At 42.8% G+C, this 22,262-nt stretch overlaps 1 protein-coding gene across 1 annotated transcript; it reads right to left on the bottom strand.

Annotated features, from left to right (window-relative positions):
* Positions 1–2,126: 2,126 nt before the first annotated feature.
* On the bottom strand, positions 2,127–20,989 carry LRRC74A (leucine rich repeat containing 74A; the record flags this gene model as incomplete). Its single annotated transcript, XM_074821301.1, is given in 17 exon segments — positions 2,127–2,202; positions 3,492–3,577; positions 4,186–4,293; positions 5,468–5,611; positions 9,489–9,584; positions 11,266–11,460; positions 11,806–11,891; positions 13,541–13,622; positions 14,412–14,461; positions 14,886–14,987; positions 15,714–15,816; positions 16,448–16,587; positions 16,590–16,619; positions 17,005–17,061; positions 17,732–17,893; positions 19,073–19,164; positions 20,910–20,989. Coding segments are annotated over 17 exon segments (1,689 nt in total), but the record flags the coding sequence as incomplete, so codon positions are not given.
* Between the last annotated feature and the right edge of the window lie 1,273 nt (positions 20,990–22,262).

Genomic DNA, 22,262 nt, shown 5'->3' with positions numbered 1-22,262 from the left:
CCTTAATTCTCAGACTGCACATGTTGGTATTTACACTGTATGCCTCTTAGGCTAAAAAAAGACTCAAAAAAGGATTTCTTGGGGCTGAGGCGAGAGGCATAGATACTTTACACTAGCATAGCCAGTGAATGGTGAACACTTGGTCAACAGACTTGGAGCCACTGAAGAACATCCTAGCAGATGACCTGTTTTAAACAGCCACCTCCTCCAGAAATGATGAGTAACTACACTCAGGTCCGTGGATCACGTGCAGTAACTTTAGTGGATCCAAGAGGTACTAAAACTGTCCTGCAGTGGTGATACCTCTCTGTACACATCACAAATGCGGGCCAGCAAGCAATGTCAGAGTTGTCACATGGGTAGGGACCAATTGACAGGTTTCTCCAGTCCCTCAACTGCTGATGCGGGGAGCCCAGGCCAAACGCACCACATCCACTGCTCGCCACCCCACCAGCCCCTGGAGCAGGGTGGCAGGGGAGTGTCTTACCGCAGTGACAGTGACGCTCCTGCTGGTAGTACTTTTCAGGGAAGAAACAACAAAGTTGTTTTTGGAAGAGAAGCTGAAAGCAGGCTCCAGGCAAAGCCAGTTGGCTAGTCCTGGCGTGGCGTTGCGTGGTGTGGCATGGTGTGGTGTGGTGGGTCATGGCGTGCTGTGGCCCTGGGCCCACACGGGCAGCGCTGGCCAGCAGTAGTCTCAGGAGCTGCTGCGGGCCTTGGCTGAGCCCTGGGCTGTAGAAGCGACCTTCCCCTGCTTGGGAGCCGTGTGTTAGCAGGTCTGTCCTGGGAGTCAGCAAGTTGCGCAGTGATGGGCACGGACTGCTCCCCCACCCTCCCCGAGCCCTACTGTTCAGATGTGAGGTCTGGCAGATTTGGTGTACGCTGCTATGAAAACACACCTCGGTGCTTAGGAACAGTCAAGAAAACCTAATTACATTTTAGGCATGATTAGGAAAGGAACAGAAAACAGAAACCCCCTCAAGTGTTGTACCCCTGCAGGTGCAAACTACCCAACATCTCAAATGCTCTCTGCTCTGCTGCTCTGATTCTTCATCTCAAAACCCACATATTCAGTATGTGAAGGAGCACAATTGCAAGTAAATTCTGGAAGAGTCACAGGCATCAGAGGACACAGACCTGCTGCAGGAATGGGTTAAAGCCTCCTGAAGATCAGCAGTCATACCAATGAGCAGTCATACCAATGAGCAGTCATACCAATGCCACCATGTCAACAGTCATGCTGACCTCTGCTGAGGCACTGGAGCCACCTGAACTCTAATTCAAAGATTTTTTTCCAAGTGGGTTAGACACTTAGCAGATGGTAACTAGCTGCTTCTTTTCCTTTCCACTGAAGGCTGGCCTTCCCAAAGTGGCCAACATTTCCCAGTTCTCCAAGGTTCTTGGTGTATAGTCTATGTTGGCAGTTGCTGACATGGCAAAATGTACTTCCTGTGGATCTGCTCATCTGTACATGTTGACATTTTCTAAATTCTATTTATTTATAAATATTCACGTAGGCAAGGCTTTCATTCCTTCTTAAGAGTTGTTGAAATATATTTTTTAAAATGCTGGTTTTAAAAAAGCAGTTCAGTATCTAAGCCATTTAAAATTGTTACGGCTTCCATACTTCTAGCATATTTTTTTCCCATGGACATATTAAATAAAATTCCCATTACCCATAAGTTTTTAAGCAACATGAGACTAGTTTCTCATTAATTTAATTTTTCTCCTCTTGTAAAGGTCCCTGTGTCAGAACTGCTAAGTCTGGTAGGGTGTGTCTGCAGGACATGTGCTCTCCCTCAAAAGGGAATGGTAACAATATATGAGTGTCTTAGTTTCCCAATTCCCACTTTTTGTCTCAGTCTTTGTAAATAAATTCAGCATTGTCAGCATACAGGGTAAGACAGATTTGGTAACCAGGTCCAAAGAACTAATCTTTCCTTAACCAAAGGATCAGAGTGTATAGGGACCTGCTGTGTAGTGGAACATCAACTTTATTTCTACATTCAGTAACTTGGACTGTCAGAATCCCCAGTGTTGGGCCTCCCCAAGCCCAGGGCCACTCTGAGCTTTCTTCCAGTGTTTCTCATACAATCTTTTATTGTTTGACCTGCCTCCTTGCTTCATTTTTATGGCTCTTCCTTTTCATGCTCCTCGATTTTCCCTTCCACAGGTTTTTGTGCGAGCTTCTGTTCTTTTAAGTGACTGATTGAAAGGAAGGAGGTCAACCAGTATTAATGTAGTACACTGAACCTTCCCTGACAGGTATCTTAAAGCTGCTGAGAGGATCTTGAGGAAACAGCCCAAGGTGGGAACAGTAAGGACAGCAAAGGTCACAACTCTTCTCACTCTTGTGTACAAGGTGAATATTACCACCTCCACGCGTGCTACAGTGCTAAAATGAATTAAGAAGCCAGATAAGGAGTAGATACATCTATTTTTTCCTACACAACAACTCAGATGCATTAATGGCACCAGATGAAGTCTTTGCCAGCTATTGGGTTTCAACAGTTCCTAATCTGCTTGCTACTTAACCACAGTTCTGTGATTCGTGCCTAAAGTACATGGGAACCCCATGTAACCTCTGATTCAAGATTAACCAGTCTAAGGCCCATCTAGCATCTGAGCGTGGATGTTTTTAGTACAGCACCAATGTATGTGAAGAAGTAAAGACTGGACCTAACAAAGTAATTCACTTCTCTGAAAACATTAGGAGGCTAAGAGGGAAGAGATTTGCAAAATTGACCCATTGCTTCTAGCTTTAAAACTAGACTACAGTATATATTTAAACCCATCAGTATGTGCTGAGGGATGGGAATATTTGGGCATGATTAATAGGGCTTTCAGCTGATGAGTCACATGTCAGAACTGACTGAAAATCTAGGGGGAATTTTGGGTCCAATGACAAGCGGTTTAGCCTGCAGCGACTGACAACCTCTGAGGAGTTTGCTGCTGACTGCTCAGGCTCTCAGAACTTGGACATGATTGCTACAGGCACTAAGGAAGAAGCACTTTCAAGAGAATGAAAAGTTCTGTAGTTTGAAAGTGGGTTTCCAGGGAAAACTAGGTCTCCTAAGAAGAGGGATCTGAGGGAAGAAAAAAAACTGAGAGTCCCTGAGGATGGAAGAAAAGGTCTGAAGGCACAGATACGCTGTCTTTGCAAATCTTACCCTGGCTTCAGGGGGAGGACGGTGTAGAGCTGATGCTTCTCACACAGGCTTATGAGAATGAATGAAAATGCCATTCAGCTCTGAGATCCTTGCATTCTCAGAGCAAGTTTATCAAACAGAAATATAAGACTGACTTCTAGTTTGACTCAACAGAACTTCTAAGCATACGAGGTGTTTTTTCATCTACCTTTTACTTAGGTAGGTAACGGACTGGCCAAAAACATATGTCCCTTCACCTCTTAAGGTGAATAAGGTGATGTTTATTTGGTGTTGAGCCAAATTAAAAAAGAAGGACAAGCCAGGACAGTAAGTGGAGTCACTCACCTGGAGTCCACAACCCCAGTCTGATTCTGGTCTAGCTTGCGCACTAGTTCCCCAGTTTGGACTTGATCCAGTGGGATGTTTGGTTGCTAAGAGGAGAACACAAATGCTAGCAAACCTGGGTATTTTTAAGCAGAGAAATCATCCATATCAGACTGGGGCCTGGCCGTCTTTTAATAGGTGAGCAGATGGCCTGGTGCATGGAGAAAGGGATGGAAAAAATCCAGAGTGGTGATGGGGAGGCATTTTCACTCTTTTAGCACAAAAATAAGATTTTTTTTTGCATTATTTTGTAAAAGAGCATCATGGCTGGCAGACCATTGCTACTGATCCCAAGCACCATGGTGGTTTTGGCAGGAAGAGAACTGTCTGCTCAGTGTGTAGAGGCAATGCCTGTTTTTCACTTTCCCATAGCAGTGAAATGTAAGTATCTATCAAGATCCTGTATATCCTATACAAACAGCAGACCTCTGTGATATTCTAAAATTGATCCATTATCACTGGTGCCAACTGCAGTATTTCTTGGATGTCATAGCATTTCTGTTGGTCACATTCAGGGCTCAACTCTTGCGATTTAGCCTTTTAGCCTGAGCAGTGTCACCAGCAAGGCTGGCTGGTGGCTGTGCTGCAGCAGAGGGGTTTCTCTAGAGCAGTACCCTGCCAGAAGAGCATCCTGGCTGTGCTTTCAGAGGCACACCTGCATCATGGCTCTCCAGAAGCCTGCCACAGGGATCTTCATGTTTCCATCCCTGTCAATATTCCTAAAGAAGTCCCAGAGTCATAAGTTGTGCTCTTTCATATAGTTCTAAGAGAAGCAGAGATAAAACATGGGCATAATCATGAAACAGCCACTGATACCCGCTTCCAGCTTTCACCTTATTCTTCCATCTGTTACCCTGCCTTTACTCAGCCTGTCACTGAAATATATGAGTCCTTAACTCCTTGTGCAGCCACTCTACTGTCAGAAAAAAAATGCTTTTGTTCAGGTTAATCCCATTCTTCTCAGTTATACCTCCTTCTCCCCCTACCTTGAAACGAACTCAGTAGTAAACTTGTTTCTTCTGATAATTGCATTTGGTTATTTGGTCCTCATCCCAGAAGCCACTGCTTGGCTAGGCTGTCTAATCCAGAGACAGTCCTCTCCCCCAGATCTCTGATCATTTTAGTTGGTCTTCTCTGAATTCCCATCTGTTTGAATAAGGACACATTTGAGTACCTAATGTCTGTTAAAAACTGCAAAGCACGCTAGTGTGAGCATCACTAGCTGTGAAGCACAGCAGCACTGTTTGATGTGAGCTAACAGCCCATGCTTTTGCTTAAGTTCATCTGAATCCACATCTACAGCAGAGTCTCACCCAATTACCCGAAAATCTGCACAGCAGATAAGAAACACAGTGAAGCTGGTAGTGCAAAGTGTTATTTAGCTCAGCAATGCTCAAGTGCTTGCCTTGCCTTCCAGCAAGGAGGACAGCACCATCTGCTGCTATCCGTAGAGATTACAGACTTTGAAAAGCGATGTAATTTCTATTTAGGACTGTATTTGCTTGTCATACCATATCCTACTTTTATGAAGCCCATTAATTTTGATGCTGAAGCGCAACTGTCAGTGAGAGATTCTATGAAAGTCAGTTGTTGTGGTGGACTTTCGATGAGGATGGACACTCATTTGGATCAGACCTGAAATCAATCAATTTGTTTTACACAGCGAGCAAACATCTATTCAGATTCTTTTTTTCCCCAGTCCTCTCAGATCCCAAGGCATTAGATTCTCCTGAAAATCAAAGGATTTGCTTAGTCAGTCTGTGTGGACTGAGATATGTGAACATTGTGACAGTCTTTGTGAATATACTCTTCTGAAGGAAATTGGCTGAATTTCCCACTTGGAAGAAAGCTTACCCCTTCCAACCTCTATCCCTCCAAGTGCTTGAAGCATGTGTACTTTGTACAGGGGAGCTATGAGCCCAAATTCAATAGCTCGCCCTAATCACTTTCATGGGATTTGGATGCTGCTTGGGGATTGTGGTGATATAGCCTTTGACCTCACCATAGATGACATCTAGTTCAGGACGCATTTGACACACTGCATCCAGCAACTTGATGAAAGTTTAATTCACCAACACATTCTGGTACATAGGAGAAAGGAAAGCACAGTCAGTGTAGACACCCAAAGAACAACAAGTACTTGTTTATATTCACAATCCATCTAAAGTCAACATTAACAATTCTCTCCTAAGGGTGGTGCCTTTTCCTATCTCTGCTCTTCACTTTCAGGAATCCCATGGAGGCCCGACCCTAAATAAGTGTTCTTTCTCTTTTCCCATGTCTGAGACACGAAAGGGGCTACCAATTTATGTAGAAATTAGTTTAATTCATCAGGTAGATGTCTACACTGAAGACCTCTTACGTTAGGTGATTCAAGTGATTCATGTTCATCCCTGAGACAGTGCTAGATGGGTCTCCTCTTCATTCAGTTTAGATGTGGACTGCAAGTTGAACAGTTAATGGCCAAATTGTGCCCGAGTTCTGCAAAAATGAAAAAAAAAAAAAAAATCGTCCAAGGCCTAAAACGATTAGTATCTCCAGCAATGCAGCTTTATAGCCCAAACAAGAAAGATTCATCTATCTGGGAAGGGTTGGAGTGTCTTCAGATGAAAATAATTTTTGGTAAAGCTCTGTTTCATTGTGTAACCCTAGTGGGAAGCTCCAGTCAGCATATAAGACCTGATGTTTGTTTTTTCCTAAGAATTTCTAACGGGGTAGTGACAGCTCAGCATTTCAGAGCTCACACTGTGAGTTTTCTGGTTTAGCACTTACAGAATGGGCAGCAGCACAGTGTCCTGACTCAGGGTTTTGAGATACTAGGAAGTAAGATATCAATGCAAATATTATTAATGTCACTGTAGTTTATGAGGGCATGTAGTGATAGGACAAGGGATAATGGCTTTAAACTGAAAGAGGGTAGATTTAGATTAGATGTAAGGAAGAAATTCTTCACTGTGAGAATGTTGAGGCACTGGAACAGGTTGCCCAGCGAGGTTGTGGATGCCTCATCCCTGGAAGTGTTCAAGGCCAGGTTGGACGGGGCTTTGAGCAACCTGATCTAGTGGAAGGTGTCCCTGCCCATGGCAGGGGGGTTGGAACTAGATGGTCTTTAAGGTCCCTTCCAATCCAAACCATTCTATCATTCTATGATTCTGAATTTAAGTTATGACAAATTTGCCTTTGCCTTGACTCACCTTTTAAAAACATGATTATGATTTTGTTCATACCCATGCTGACAGGGGAATTGTTCATGTATTATGTTGGTTATATAATTAATTGCTGGAAATTTCAAGGCAGTTCAGGAAATTAATGAAAGCTTCTGTTTTCTGGCATTGCAGGAGTTTCCCAAGGCATCAAGCACCTTATATTTTCACAAAGTTTATTTATAAAGTCTCCCAGTACATTCTTATAGCTTCTTTTTAGAAGCTTAAGATCCATCTAGAACCTTATGATCTACTGTGCATTGAACCCTTGACTGTTACTACTCAAAGACAGTGAATGAATCTGGGTCTGGCTGGGTTTACCAGCCATGATTGTATGGATGCAGAGTGACTCTCTGAAGAAGCCATTCAGACATCCTTGCACTATACACATTAGCAGAGTGTCCTAGTCCTGGGAACACAGCACAGGAGAGCCCAAGCTGGCTCTGCTGGCTGCCAGCTCTCTCCAAGGCTTGCCAGCCTGGGCTTGACCCCATGAGAAAGCCAGTGGACTGCCAGTGAGGCCTCAGAAGCAGCATAGCCAAAGCACCATGTCTGACTTAACAAACCATGCTGGGGTCCGGCGGCACCTGGAGGGACCCAGCTTGTGCATTTCTGCATGTTTGTCACAGTCAGTTCACAGCCCAGAAAAACAACACAGACAGCTGAAAAGCAACAGTATTTTCTTTTCGACTGTGATGGTGAAGATGGGCATGTGCTGGCTATTTTGATTCATGACTTCTCTAAAATGTTTGATTCTCAGTATCTGCAAGTTAAAACCCTATAAAGAGTAGATTATGAAAAGAATGTGGGGAACAGTCATGCTTAGAAATGTTGTCAGAAGCAATAAACTGCTAAAAATGTGCCATTCTCTTGCTTCACCTTTGCTAGTGCTGTCAAACCCATGCAAAGGTTTCTAGATATGATCCTTATTCAAAATCCCTCTTACAGACACACTAATTATTCATTCTTTAAAAGTCAAGATAAACATTTATCGCTGGGAAAAGGGGCAGAAGAGGCTTTTGCTTAGGTCTTCTGTTAAGTTTCCTATGAAAGATTAAAATCTTTACTAATTTCTTAAAGGTTTAAGACAATGTAAGATCTTTGGAGCTGTATATTTGCCAATACTTTGAATTGAAATGCAAGACTACCTACATCACAGGTGGAATGAAGTCTGTCAGACAGATTAGATGTTTGTCTACAAGCATTTGATTGGGTTACTGAAATGTCATTGTAAATTTATGCCATTAACCATTTATCTTGTGAAATGCCAGGTAATTTAGACTTTCTGAGGGGTGAGGTGAAAAGAGCATCTGTTAACCCTAAAAAGCAGAAATTCATCGTAAGATTTATGTTGGATTAAAGATCCTTAACGTTAATTAACTCCTTGCCTCAAAATTTATTGAGTGCCTCGTTTTAAATAAATGCATTTAAATAATTTATTTAATATCTCAGAATTTAGCTAAAATACATTATTCTTTCCAAGTTCATGAATTGTTTAGGTTATTAGTAACCTATTAGTTATTAGTAATACAACTAGCAGAACCATGTATACTGTAATGAAGTCCTTTACCCTCACACAGCCCATTTTAGTTTTCCTTTGCAGAATGAGGCCTGACTCCTTGCAGACTTGGCAAATAATTCTCTTTGATATTAATTTATGCATGAAAAATTATCTGCCCTAGAGGAATGCCTGTTCTTCAGATGATCTCTGTTGAAAGCCCTTGATACTCTCAGGAAAGACCATAGATGAATATTATTTACTCTGCTTCATTTTAGTTTCTTTCTTTAATACCATAGCCATAGGACAAAGAAACATATGCAGATGTAACTTAGATACAACCCACTATGTGAGTCTCCAAAACTGTCCATGAACTTTTTTTTAGCTTGTTTCAAATGTGAACATGTTATTTATGTTCCAAGTCCTAAACCTAATCTTCATGAAAATGCTCTTTACTTTAATCATAGTACTCCCAAAGGTGGATGGAGGGTCCTGAGGCCTCTGACACCTTCTGTAACTGCTCCCATGAAGCACAAATGCATGGATGGGAGAGCCAGGAGTGGACTGATGTGTGCCCAGGTCTCTCCCCAGTGTTGATCTGTAATGCAACCCCTTCCCTCACTCAGGAGCCCAGAAGCATTTCTGGGGCTCCCATTTTAGAAGCAGCACATGTGGTTACAACAATAGGTGTCCTGCTCCTGACTCGCTACAGAGTAGCATACTAAGATTTGGCCTCTTAGATTTTTTTTTCCTTCCACACCAGTCTTTTAATGGGTTTTTGTTTGTTTGTTTGTTTTGTTTGGGGTTTTTTGTTTGTTTGTTTTTAATAAAATTGCTTTGTTTCAATGCCTTGAAGCATCCATCTTCTACTTCTCATATATATTGACAGGGTATCAAAGCACTTCACAGTATCTAGCATCTTAGGCTACCCTGGAGGCAGACAGCTCAGGGGATGAAAAGAATTCATCCTCCAGTGGGAATTTACTTCTTGTTCTTGTTCTGCTATTGCAAAATGGAAGGAAGTGCAATGAGGTGATACTACAGGCACTTCTCTCCAGAGCTAGACCAAAGCCCTAGAATTTCCACATGGCTCCTAGAAAGGCTGTCAACTAGTAGCTTTTTATTACTGGCTGTGCATAAATGAAACAAACGGCAAGTCTCAAAACAGTTTTGAAAGGGGGAAGCTCTGTGATCCACCCAGTTCCTCAAAATGTATAGTGTATGGTCCTAGAGGCTTTCCAGCACGTAAGCTCTTACTGAGATGTTGATCTCCTCCATAATGGATTTGGGGTTCTTTCTGACAGATGTGACTAGCCCAGTGGCACCTTCCATGGTCAGGGAATTATTTACCATCTGCGAAAGAAGAGACATAGATCTAGACATGGTTAGAATGAGGATTTCATGCCTGGCAGAAGGCATGCTGTAACCTCAAGGATGACCCTTTCTTCCCATTCTTCAGCAGGGCTGTAGAATAACTGTGGCCCTTTTTGATGGGTTCATCTGCTATCTCACCATCTCTTCTTATCTCTGTCCCACAAAACTCTGCAATGCAACTTCTCAGTGGAGTTGCCTTCTCAGCTTCTCTCTGTCTCCTTGTGTGGAATTCCACATATCAGGTCCCTTACGTCTGTCACACAGGTGTATGTGATGTGGATCATGTTCACTCATGTGATGGGGAAAGGCTGAGGCAATGGGCTGCATTTGAATGTGTGCTCGCTAGTAGGGTCCCTCTGCATGGGGGTATGCCCCTTGGGACATTTCCCATACTCTCAGCTCCTCTTGGCAGCACAGCAGCTAAGAGCTCAGACTGACTGGCTGCCTCTGGCCTACAAGGCTATCTGGCATTACAGGGTTGGCTTTGTCATGTGCATTTCAGTGTGTGAACATCACCTCTTCCCCACTTTGGACTTCATGTGCAGTTTCCACTCCCACCATTTGAAAGAAAACTTTCTTGGTTAACATTGGCCAGCAGAAGACGTGTCCATCTTTAAATTAAGTCCTTTCTGTTATCAGCTCCTAAGACAATCTGTGCAGCTGCACAGAGAGAGGAATTCCTTGGTCTGAGCTAGCAACCTTACCTCAAGCCAGGTTAAGAGCAAGGCAAACAGATGCATTTACTTATATCATCTAAACCAGCAGTCCCACAGACTTCTGTGGTTGCAGTGATTTACAAGGGCAGGGGTGTCCAAAGACAGGCTTACATGAACAGCTTTAAAGATGTCCCTCAATCACCATACTGCCATTTGCAGGCTCTCAGGATGGTGATGTTAGATCTAGCTGAGAATGCAGCTCATAAGCAAGTTGACTTTTCTGAGCTGAATTCCTAGAGAATGATCTTGGATTGAGAAGACATGTTAGCTCTCATGCCTAACCTCTGAAGCCAGCTTGTCTGGTCATTCAGTTTTGCCCTTTCCAGGATTATTGATCCCTGGTTTACTAGAAGGCAGTTTTGGCTTTCTTTTTTCAGGACTTGATAATACCCTACTCCTTTAGGTAGTGCTGTGGCATTGCTCTGATATGGCAATGACATTTGATTCCATCTTTGAATAAATTCTTAGCAAATCATTAACACACTGAGAAAGGCACAGTCTTGCCCACCTGCAAACTTCAGTGTGAACTTTTGCCTTAGGTTGAAATGCATATTAGGTGTACATATGTACCTTCACAACTACATTTTATGTATATATGCAGACCTGTTGAATGCCTAGGCTCTCTGCTAGACACGTTGAATGCCTAGGTTCTCACTTGACTGAGACTAGACATGACAGGTATCAACCACTTTGGGATGATAATGGGTGTGGGGTTATGCCAAGTCAGTCCCTGGGAGATTTTTTGAGGGAACAGTGCAATTTAGTTGTCCTGGAAGCAATACACGGGATAGAATTTCCTTCCGCTCTGCTCACCTTCAATCCAGAGCAATACCCATTTCCTCCAGTTCTAGCTCGGACAGCTCACCTCTGTCTTCTGTCCCACCTGACTCAGATCTTTCTACTCCCTCTGTTTATTCCTCCAGCACTGCTTGGCTTTATTTTACTGTCAAGATTTTGAGATTTCTATTGACTTCAAGGCCCCTGCAGAGCTTCTTGTCTCCCTCATTGTTGATCTGGTTGTTGCTGATGTCCAGATGAACCAGAACGTTGTTGACTTTGAGAGCTTCTCCTAGGTCCAGTGCTCCCTCGTTGCCAATGCCATTCCAAGAAAGGTTGAGTATTTTCAGTGCAGCGTTGCCCTTCAGACAGAGAAGAGGGATCTTAGCTACTGCATGTCCATCTTCTGTACCACTCTACCCTTTCTTGCCTGGCTGAGACAGGAGCATCCCTCAAGTCACATCCAGGCAGCCGAAATGAATCCAACGTCTCTGCAATGTCACCAGGGTCTCTCCACCATGTAAGTCACCCCACCTACTTGCTGCTTTAGTCTTTCTCCTGGTGCTGACATCCACGTCAGTAGGAAAAGCCTTGCTAGAACTACTGAATCCTGCTCAGACCTCAGGGATGCAAGTTCCCGATCAGTGTTTCAACCAGCTCCTGGTAATAATCACTGTGAAGGGTATCACAAAACAGGGCTTTCCTACCCTGAGACCTGTGCCCAGTGCTACTGTCCCCTTCCTCCTCAGGTGGTTCCAGCTGAGGTCCAGAGTCTCCAGTGTTGTGTTGCTGGCTAGGAGAGAGAAACAGATGTTAGCTCATGGTCTGGACACAGCTGCTGACCCACTTAGGGACTAAGATAAAGTTTGCTGGGAGTTCAGCAACAACCTTCATTGATTGCCGTAGGAGGAACCTGTACCTACAGAGTCTTTGCTGTCCACAGCACCCAAAGAACAGAGGATGGGCTGTTGATCACAATCAGAAAGGGAACACAGTTTTTTTCCTGGCTTAATCAAAGAATAATTTATGAAGGAGGAAGGTAGAGAGAGGGAGGATTTCTTATATTAATAGACACTGTTTTTCTCACTGTGAAAAATGGCTGGGTTCTCCTTGCCACATCTAAAATATCAAGACTCACTCTGTGTACATTTGATTAGCAGAAGAGAGGAATTCAGCTTCATATGGTAGCTGTGCCCAGCTGTATATGTGGCAGTGCCAATTCACATGCATAGCACACCTCATGGTGTAAGTTCTACTTAGAGCGGGGTATGTGTGAATTCATTTGTGTCTACTGCGACACTGGGAGGGATAGAACTTGCTGCCAACACTTGCTTTTCATTCTCAGAGAGAATTTCTATCCAGATTTTCCATGGATGGGAGGTTGGATGGAGGCAGATGGTGAGTTTAGCTGACTTAAAAATATTCCTTTAAGAAACAAAACAGAAAAGTAACAGATTCTGCAGTAATCTCTGTTGCTTCTGCCTCAAGTGAGCTGGAAGGAGAGAAGAGCTGTAAGACCTTTAATTTTGGAGAGGTATTTTTCTGGGCTAGGAAGGTCATAAGTTTTAGTACTGATCTCTGTGTTGCCTGTAGGCTTGTCCAAGGCAGGAGCACAGTGCTTTGTCCTCACTGCAGTTTTAACTGATCCATCTTTTAAAGGCATGGACTGTAATTAGAAAGAGATATATATCAGTGGACATACTGAACAAGGAGAAGGAAAGCATTAATTAAACTGAAGGCATTGTGTTATTGAAATACTCAAGGAACACTGGGTGCTTATAGCACATGCCTGTGGCCATTATGGTAGCAGGTGTGTTGGACATACTGTGGGAAGAAGAGCTGTGGGATACTCATGCAAGTCTTTCCCAATGCATTAATAGCACCTGAGATTACTGAAAGACTGTAACTATTTTTGTCTGCTTTCCCCCTCCAGGACTACTAGCACACTCTGGATCTCACTTAGTCTGAACAGATAAATAAGGCAGCTTAATTTTATTTCTTCCTAATCTGTTTCCCTTGCTGCTTGCTGTGCAATGGATCAAAACATTAGGGTTTGGGCTACTTAAGAAAAATTGAAATCACTCCTGACCTTTGAAATCAAAAGCTTAAAACAAATTAGATTAGATTTTAGATTTTAGTAAAATGCAATTTTCTGCTTTATACCCCCTGATGGACTTCTCTTTCAGCTCCCTTCTCTCTGACACAGACTGCTCTGTTACTGTGGTTTCACAACCTGCATTTATGTTCTGCATCACCTACGGTGATGAGGGTGAGCCTGTGGACCATGCAGGAAGCTCTAAATCTGGGCACCCCATCTTTTGTACTACTCACCAGGTCATGGGGCATTTTTGCTGGAGAAGGAAATATATGTTCACTGTGCTGACACCATCAAGACCCCAGTGCCTGTACTCCTAGCTTTGTGGGAGTAATAAATTAAGTTACCGAGCGTCTGTCCCAGGAGCTGTCCTCCCTGCTCAGAGAACTCATTGTGGCTGAGGTCCAGCTTCTTCACTTGGTAATTGCCCTGCAGAGAGAAAAATGTGTAGAGACAATGAGATCTTCCAGCCAGCTGCAACCAGATGCCATGCCAAGGCCCCCACATGCGGATGAAACAGAGATAGCAGATACACTGAAATTTTCAGTGCATGGGAGATCATCAACACGGAGATTGTGGGTCTGCATATCCCAGAACAAAGCTTTGTCAGTCATATAACATCACAGTGATTATCTTCCCAAAACAGCAAAGGCAATGAGACTTTGTGGTGTGCAAACTTCCCTCACACAGCTCATGTCTGGCCTGCAACACATCCTGCAATTCTGTTCCCGCCTGTTTCACTCCCACCATTGTACCCTGACCAAGAGCAGTTTCTGATATCAGGTCGAGGCCTTGCTTCAGGGCAGCTTCTGGTGGTGCCAAATGATGCAGAGGCTTTGAGACAGGAACTAACCAGATAATTCAAGTGTCTTATTTTTATTGAAGAATTGCAAAATGATATGAAATTGGGTTATGTATGCTTCTTGAAATTTTTTTGTCACCCAGATGTTGTTCTGTTGTTCTGTTACACAGTCCTGAAGGTTTCTCAGCCAGAGTCGCAAAGCTGTCCTGAGAAAATGTTAACACAGTCCATCCTGCTCTGTGTCCTCCCAGCCTCTTTCATTTCCCAAGTAAGCAAAAAGCACTTAGCAGAATTATGCCAGGAAATCATATGGGCATTGCCAAGTGAAATCATGCCAAGTGAGTAGCAGTTTCAAGATGAGGAGAGTCTGTTACACAGCCAGATCTGCAAATGACCTTGGATTTCAGGTAACTCACCATTAATGCCTCAGCAAAGTATGGTGCAGTGTCCTCTCCAAAGTTGTTTCCTGGGGAAGAAAATTTTGTTAACAGTGTGCTGATCTCTCCCTTGTGCTGTTCTGGGGTCTGCAGGAAGCTGTGCTTTTACATGGAACCTCCAGTTAATCACAGCCCATATCTGGCTATAAATTAGTCACCATTCCATTTGCTCCATAGAGTAGAATTACTCCAAGATGTGGGAGACACTCCAGCAATTATCTAAGTTTCTCGTAAGGGACTGGTTTTCAGAGGTGCTGGAGGTTGAGCAGGCCAAATATTTAATCACATCACTATAAATCTAGATTTCCACTGTTACTCAGGTTTCCATCAGAGACATAGCTGAGAGATTGATTTTGCCCATAATCTGACTAATATTTTCAGGATGAGAGACTGGAATGAAACACATGTTATTTCACTTCCGCTGCCATCACTCTTTGGGTGCATACAGCCCACCTGAGAGCTGAAGAGCGCGGAGGTAGGGTATGTTATCCAAAAGCAAACTGGCAATGGCTTCAGCTCCTGCTGTGTCTAAGTGGTTATTGGAGATATTCAAGAAAACAGAGGATAAGAAGGATGAGTCCAAAGAATGAATCAGCTTTATTGTCTTCTTAATGCCCAAGATATCAAGGGAATAATGCAAGATGAGCAATATGAGAAATGTCAGCCAGACAGTGATTAACATGTGCATTATAGGTGTGTTTAACCCTGCATCCATCCTAACAGGAATAAAGCCCTAGAACCATCAGTTTCACATGAGTCTTTGACTTCAGTGAACCAAGAGGCATTTGGCCAAGAATCTTTTCTTCCAGTGTAACACAGATCCCATGGCCTATCAAAATGCATTTTGTATGCCCCAGTTTCAGATTGAAAGAACATTCCTACCAGTTCATATCTGAATGTTTTTCATTATTCCCTTAATCTATTTAGAAAAGTTTCCCCATGTCATATTGGAGAATGAAAGTTCATGACCAAAACATTTTTTCTGTTGGCTATGAATTAGAAAGACTTAGTTATGGTAATTACTGTCACATCTGCTAATGAAGAGAACAGTTCCAGACTCGCTAGATTGCTATCACAAGGACACTTCTGCTTTTCAGAAGCTTGTACTTTTAAAAAGTAGAGGAGCATAAAATATCATGACTTCCAGAATGTGAATGTTTTTTCATGGGAACAATGGTTATTTTGTTAAAATTGTAATGGAATGAATTGGTTTTCTTTCAGATGATTGGACTTGGTGAGCAATAATTTTGGCTACAAACTATGTCAGATTGGGTACCAGTTCTTGAAGGGAGGAATTCTCTCGTAGCATCTCTGCTATGGGTACGGCTCCTTCTGCCAGAATGCAGTTGTCTTCCAACTCTAGGTGGGTGACGGTTGCGTTGGACTGGGAAGACACAAGGGTAAATAAAGTCATACCAAAAACTGCTGAAAAGTTAATGAAGGGGATAATTTCCTCAACAGACACTGTACATTTCCTCCAAACCTCAGAAAGCGCTGCAGGTCAGGAACGGGAGAGTGATCAGGGGACATGACAGAGCCATGGCAGTGGGAATTGGCATACAAAGAAGATTTTTTTTGGAGAGGTTTTGAGTGGGTAGGACTTTCCACTCCTTTCTGCCAGCCTGGAGACCCAGGTTCAGATGCAAGCTCCAACTCATCTTGGGCCTGTCCATTGGTGAGTGTAGCACATCCCTATGCAGAGCCCAGAGTAGGGGATACCAACCCCTGCAGCCCTGCCTCTGGCTCTGTAGGGGTTAGGAGTACTGGGGACTTGTGTTCCCATGGAAGAGCATCAGTTTGCTCTCGGGTGTAACTCCAGCAAAGGCCAGCAGTGGCCACACAAGACTTTGCTGTGCAGGGGATTAGAAACATTAGGGATGCTCAGAGCTCCTATGGGGAGGATACATGACTTTTTCTTCCACACTGTGTACTCAGTGATGGCTTCCAGGACTGAGAGAGACCTAAAATGCCGATTGTGCTTGAGAACAGTGGCCCCACTCTTACTGGCTACTCACCACCAGGGCAATAGCAATGGCTTTTACACCTCTGGGTCCTAGACCATGGTGGTTCAGGTTTCCATAAGGCTTGGCCAAGTTCTGAATAAAGTGTGAGATAGGCACCACCTCCATCAGCCTGCATGCTTCCAAGTACACGCACCCGTAATGTCTGCAAAGGCCTTCTTAGGATCTACAGAGAAAAAGGGTATTGATGAATGGTGCATTCGGTGTCCTCCCTCCTCCTTTAAATAAATTAAGTAATTTAATAAAATTAAGTAACACTATGCAACAACAGTATGGTTTTACTCTTAAAGGCTTATCGTCCCCTGGTTCTCCCCATCCCTTTATCCCAAGAGTTAATGTATCCTCCTTGCTTCTCTATTTGGCATCCAGTGACTTGCTGCAGCTTCTCACCAGTCTGCAATGTGACTAAACCTTTCTTGGTGTAATTGAGAATTCTTGACATCAGGCAAAAACATTTTCATCTTTTTTTTTTTTTCTTTTTTAAATCTTAATTGAAGCACACAGCTGATATTGCCAGCAGAGCTAGGGCAGCTCAGAACATTTTGGCTTACAACCAGCAGAAAGAATCCCAGCATTCTCATCTTGGCCATTGGGTGTTGTTGACACAGCTGCAGCGAGACATATCAGTGCAGCTGACGGCTGTATTTCCACAAAAGCCTGTCATTTGGAATTCCTTCATCAAACCCCATACTTAGAGCTCATATTTCTCCATGTTGTTATATGCATTCAATGGTCTGACCTCAAGACAAATTCCCCTCTCATCAAAGCCATTTTCCAGTTCAAGCTGAGGCCTCTAACAAAACAGTCTTTTGTTCTTGCATTCTTACGGTTTTTGATTTTCTTTCCATTTTTAACAAGTTAAAAAGTTCTCATCCTAAATTATGGACAAATTCTACTGTTACAAAAATGAGTGCAAGACTTGTTTAGCCAGCGGACTGACTTCACTAGGCAGAAGATAAGAGGAGAGCCACCAGAAAAGTCTAGGACAGTTATAGCAAACCTATGGTACGCAGACCACAATTGCTATGCAGTGTTTCATCAGGAGCAGACAAACAGGGCCTCAGTCCCATCCCTGATTTCAGCTAGCTGCTCCTGCTGCCCAGGCAGCAGGCTGGTCTGGTAGTGTTGGTTATTAAGGACTAGAGGAGAGAAGAAGGAACAAAGGAATAGCCATGGTGTATAGAAAGCAGTTGAAGGAAGATGCTTGATATCAAAGGGAGAGCTCTTAGAGGGAAATTCATTCCCCCCACCTCCTGCCTTTATCAATTTCCAGATTACTCGTGATTGTCAGGACCCTGGCAGGGTTGTCAATGCAAGCCCGGCAGACGTGTGACTCCCTGGATATGATAGACTGCCCACTGCTGTCACTGAAGCCTGAGCCCCTCTTCAACATGCTGCGGATGCACTCCTTACCCAGTCCCTCTTCATGCCCACTGCTCCCTGTGCATTGTATGTGTGTGGTGCTGGCCCTTGTGTGGGTGTGGGCTCACTCTGGGGCTGCAGATCTGCAGATTGGCTATTGCTTGGCAGCTTTTGGAAAGAGCCCTCCCCAGATTCTGCAGCCCATGTGTGAGGGACTCACAGTTCTCTTGCATTAGGTCTTCGTTCCCTCATGAGCTGCCTTTCTCCCCTTTCTCAATTTCTGAGCCCACCAAGCAAAGCAAATTTCCCCTCATCATCCCATTTCCTCGCAGACCTATAAGCCAAACCCATGCCAGTTCCTCCTAGCTCTCCTGAACTGACTCACACTTCCCCAGGCATGGGCAGGACACTGTTGGCTGACTTTGCAATCAGACTGGGAATGCTTTGTAGTACTCTTCAAGCATGGCAGAAGAGAAAGTATTTGAATGCTATTGTGTATTGGGGCTGAGTGTAACTAGACACACTGGAAGTGATACAGCTTGTCTTGCCTACAATTCATAATTTATTTTAGAGAGGAGAATTTGGAAAATTTCTTTTCAAGAGGAATAAATGCATTAAAAAATAATGAAGAGTAATTCTGCCAAAATAATTTTTGACTAATAACATAATACATATTTTTTTCCTACTCTGAATCTTCCTTTTCATTTCCTGTCACTGCTTTTACTACTTCTTCCCTTAGTCCTTATTTCCCTTTATAGCTCCAGGCTATTGACCTGTAATTTTGTACCCTTCTTGGGTGTCACTTAGCGTTGATGTGTGATGCAGAGCTTGCAGTTTGGCTGTTCATTCAGACCTATGTGAGGGAAAGACTGGCCAGCTGGCACCCACATCACCACATTTCAACCAGCTCTGCAGCTGCAGCTCCTTCATTAAGACCTTCTCCTTCTGCCAGACTTTATTTATTCAAATGATGGGTTTACTTGCATTACTTTAGTATGAGAAAGACAAAAGAAAGGGTAAAAATAGGTCTAAATCCCATGTAAAGAACTCATGAGACAAGTAAAACCAAAGATTTGGGACATTATGACAGTATCCACTGATCCTCTTTGCTTAATGGCCCTACAGTGCTGGACATGCTGATAAAAATAAACTTTCCACTCTGGGAAACAGACTGTCTATGCCATACAAAACCCATCCAGACTGTGTTATCCCCCGATAACATGGCTGTCATGTGCCCAGTACATCAGTCAGTCCTGCAGTGTGTGGACTGAGCTTTCTGAGGTAGATCCAGAAGTGGTCCCTGCACCCCTGTGGAGCTGTAGAAGTTGGCACTGATACAGATGATAATACTGCCATTCAAGCAGAAATTTGAAAAGCATTGAATCATGATTATTGGTGTTAAAACCAATGCAGTGGAAAGTGATGGGTCTGGAGACTCCTTTATCGCCCTCTCCTTTCCTCAGGTGTTGGGGCTGTAGAGGCAGCTTTCTGGTCAGCCTGCCTCATGCATGGCTTGTACCAGTCATGAACCAGGAGCTAAGAGGGCCGTTCACTCCATGGTTTGATGTGCAACTTGAGGGATGCATCCAGATAACTGCAAATCCCTTCTCTCATGTTAGGTTAACAATGCCTGTTCTTTGGGTATGTTGCTTTATGTTGTCCTCTCATTTGTGTTGTACAAATATTCAATAAATCACACTAGCAATTTATACTTTAATAGCTCTGTGGAGTAGAGAAAATGTTTCTTATCTTTTGCCTATCATTGCAACAAGGTCCTAGTTTGTGCTGCTAAACTAATGAAGTGGTCTCTCGTAGAATCACTAGTGATGGATGTAAAGGTCAGATGAAGATTTTAATAAATTGTTCTCCTCTGTCAGGATAAAATCTAATTGATATATACTAAGGAATTTCATCTGTGAAAGGAGGCTACCAAGGTTGTCCTCACTTCTTTCATTATAAATGTCTGGCATAAGAAATACATCAGAATAACAGCTCAACTGGGGCAACTCATGAAATGGAACATAGCATTTTGCAGTATGCAGACAAAATGATACTAATGTGAATGCTCAAATATAAGCATTTTTTTACATTCTGTAAGGAATCAGTTAATTCAGTGATGTGTCAAACTATATGATTATACTAACTTGGGAGTATTAAGTAGTGAAGGAATTTATGAGGAAACAGCTATGAGACGTGATTTTGTATCTAAGCAAAGTATTTAGGATTTAGTATGTCATTTATTGAAAAATTGAGACATTGGGTTTATTGTGGTTTGGAAAAAACTGTGTGTGCCTTAGCTTGGTCATCTAGTCAAGGGTATAAAATCTTTATTTCCTATTTTAAGTCATGCCACTGTGGATATCAAAAGACTTCTAGAGAGATTATAAACAAGTATGTTAGATATTTGTGAAAAAAAAACCAAACAATTTTTTCTTCATCCTAATATAAATAATTTAGACCAAGAAAAAAGCAAAACAACCAGACGTTTTGACAACATTTTGCATCTGGAATGGGGTAGGATTAACAATTATACCATTCTCCTCACTGCTACTGTCAGTCAAATTCAGCCAGCATTTTACCTGCAATTATTTAATCCAATATATAAGGGAAAATGGTGACCAACTATTAACTGACCAGGTATTTCCTAGTGATAATATTTTTAAAGTTAATGCTGTCAAAACCCCATGAGAAATACTCATTTTAATATAATTGTTTGGGCTTGATAGCAAATAATTAATTTTGTCAGATCCCACTTAAGGAGTGAAAGTTTTAAGAGTTCATAGCCAAGAACAGAAACCTTGTTTGCAGAAAAGTTATCTAAAAGGGGCTAATCTCAAAAAAGCAATAAATTATTATTGCTGGATCAGAAAAATCCCCAAAGCTACCTTTACAGAAAAATAAGAAAGGATATTTAGACAAATGTAATTGTGAAACAATGGAAAATATCTGATATCTATTAGAGCAACCATTAGGGTAAGCCTTCCCACCAGTGATTGGCCTGCTGCAACAGCCATCCCTCTCGGGTGTTGGTGATTTTCCTTTGGCCATTTCTGACTATTTCTGAAGTGAGTTTGCTAGGAACTAAACAGCACACCTGTTCTTCTCAGACTCATTCTCCATGTCATCATTAGCGAGCGGTGGGTTCATTTGCTTTTTTCTTTGTAAATGAGAAGTTTACAGCCACCTCCTAGACCCTGTAAGTTCCTCACACCTACACAGAAAAAGCACAGCCTCTTGGCTATGATTAAAACATCTTGAGGAGGAATGGTGCCACATGTGAGATCTGTATTCTTGATTTATACTGCTTATGAACAAGAGAATCCCATTTCCTGCTTGCAGGGACTGGCCGGGTGTCATGAGAAAGCCCACTGCGAAGCCTGTGGCTGCCCTGTCCTGCCACCATCACCCTTCTGTGACTTCACCTGCACCTTCTGACTCCAAGGGGTGACATTCACTGCTGGAAACTCTGTTGCTCTGGGATCCCTTCAGCTCCCGATAACCGAGAAGAGAACAGCTGCAGTTTTGGCTGTGAACCTCCCCCCCCCAGATGTATCAGAGAGTCATGCCAGGCTGCTGGTAAGAGTTCTCCTCTCCTTTGAGTTCATATTCCAGTTTGTACAATTTCATGAGAAAGCCAGACTGCGGCAGTTATCATCTTAAAGGATATGAGGATAGAAGGAGCATATTCGCCTTATAAGTCTCGATCAGATTCAGACTTCCTACTGCCAAATTCCCGGTACGCTCAGTAATAAAGTGTGGCTTGTAAGCATGTCAGCACTTAATGGGCCCTCGAATCAAGTACTCATTCATCCCACCAACAACTGTTGGTGCCAAAATTGGTTCGGTGCCTATTATTTTACATCATTTATACCAAGGACTTTGTGACCTTTCCTAAGGAGCTAAAACCAAAACTGTAACAGAAGAGGCTTTCTGATAAAGGTTGAGCAGAACTAAAACATACGCTTAGAAATCTTTCCATTATGGGCGATGGTCAGTGAACATAATCTCTTGTACAGATTTTGAAGTTTATGTAGCCTACACAGTGTAATATGGGCTATATAGAGAGGAAGAAAAAGTCCATTTCCCCAAGAATAGGGTATTTTTAGAGGTTTTATTCCCCTAGGTTCTACATAAACCTCTCAAGTAGTCCAGTCATTAGAGACCATGGTAGGGTTGTGTTTGGATATAGAACAAAATGCCGCAAAAGCCAGCGGAAGGTTTGACCCTGAAGCAGATGACCATTGTCAGCTTTGATTTTATTGCCAAAGTTTGTAAATATTATTTCTAGTGTAGGCCAAACAACTGTGGCTGTCCGGATACTTGCTTGTTTGTGGCACCAGTTAACATTCTTCTCTGATTTCAGTCTCATTATCCTGATGTGGGTTGGGTCTGAAGAGACTTTCTTAGATCTTTCCTTTTAAAGAACAGCCTTGTTTTAAATGCCCCA

This window comes from Strix aluco, chromosome 4, assembly GCF_031877795.1.
Source record: "Strix aluco isolate bStrAlu1 chromosome 4, bStrAlu1.hap1, whole genome shotgun sequence".
Classification (NCBI taxonomy): domain Eukaryota; kingdom Metazoa; phylum Chordata; class Aves; order Strigiformes; family Strigidae; genus Strix; species Strix aluco.
Note: the sequence above shows the minus strand (reverse complement) of the source record. Positions and strands in the feature narration are given on the sequence as shown.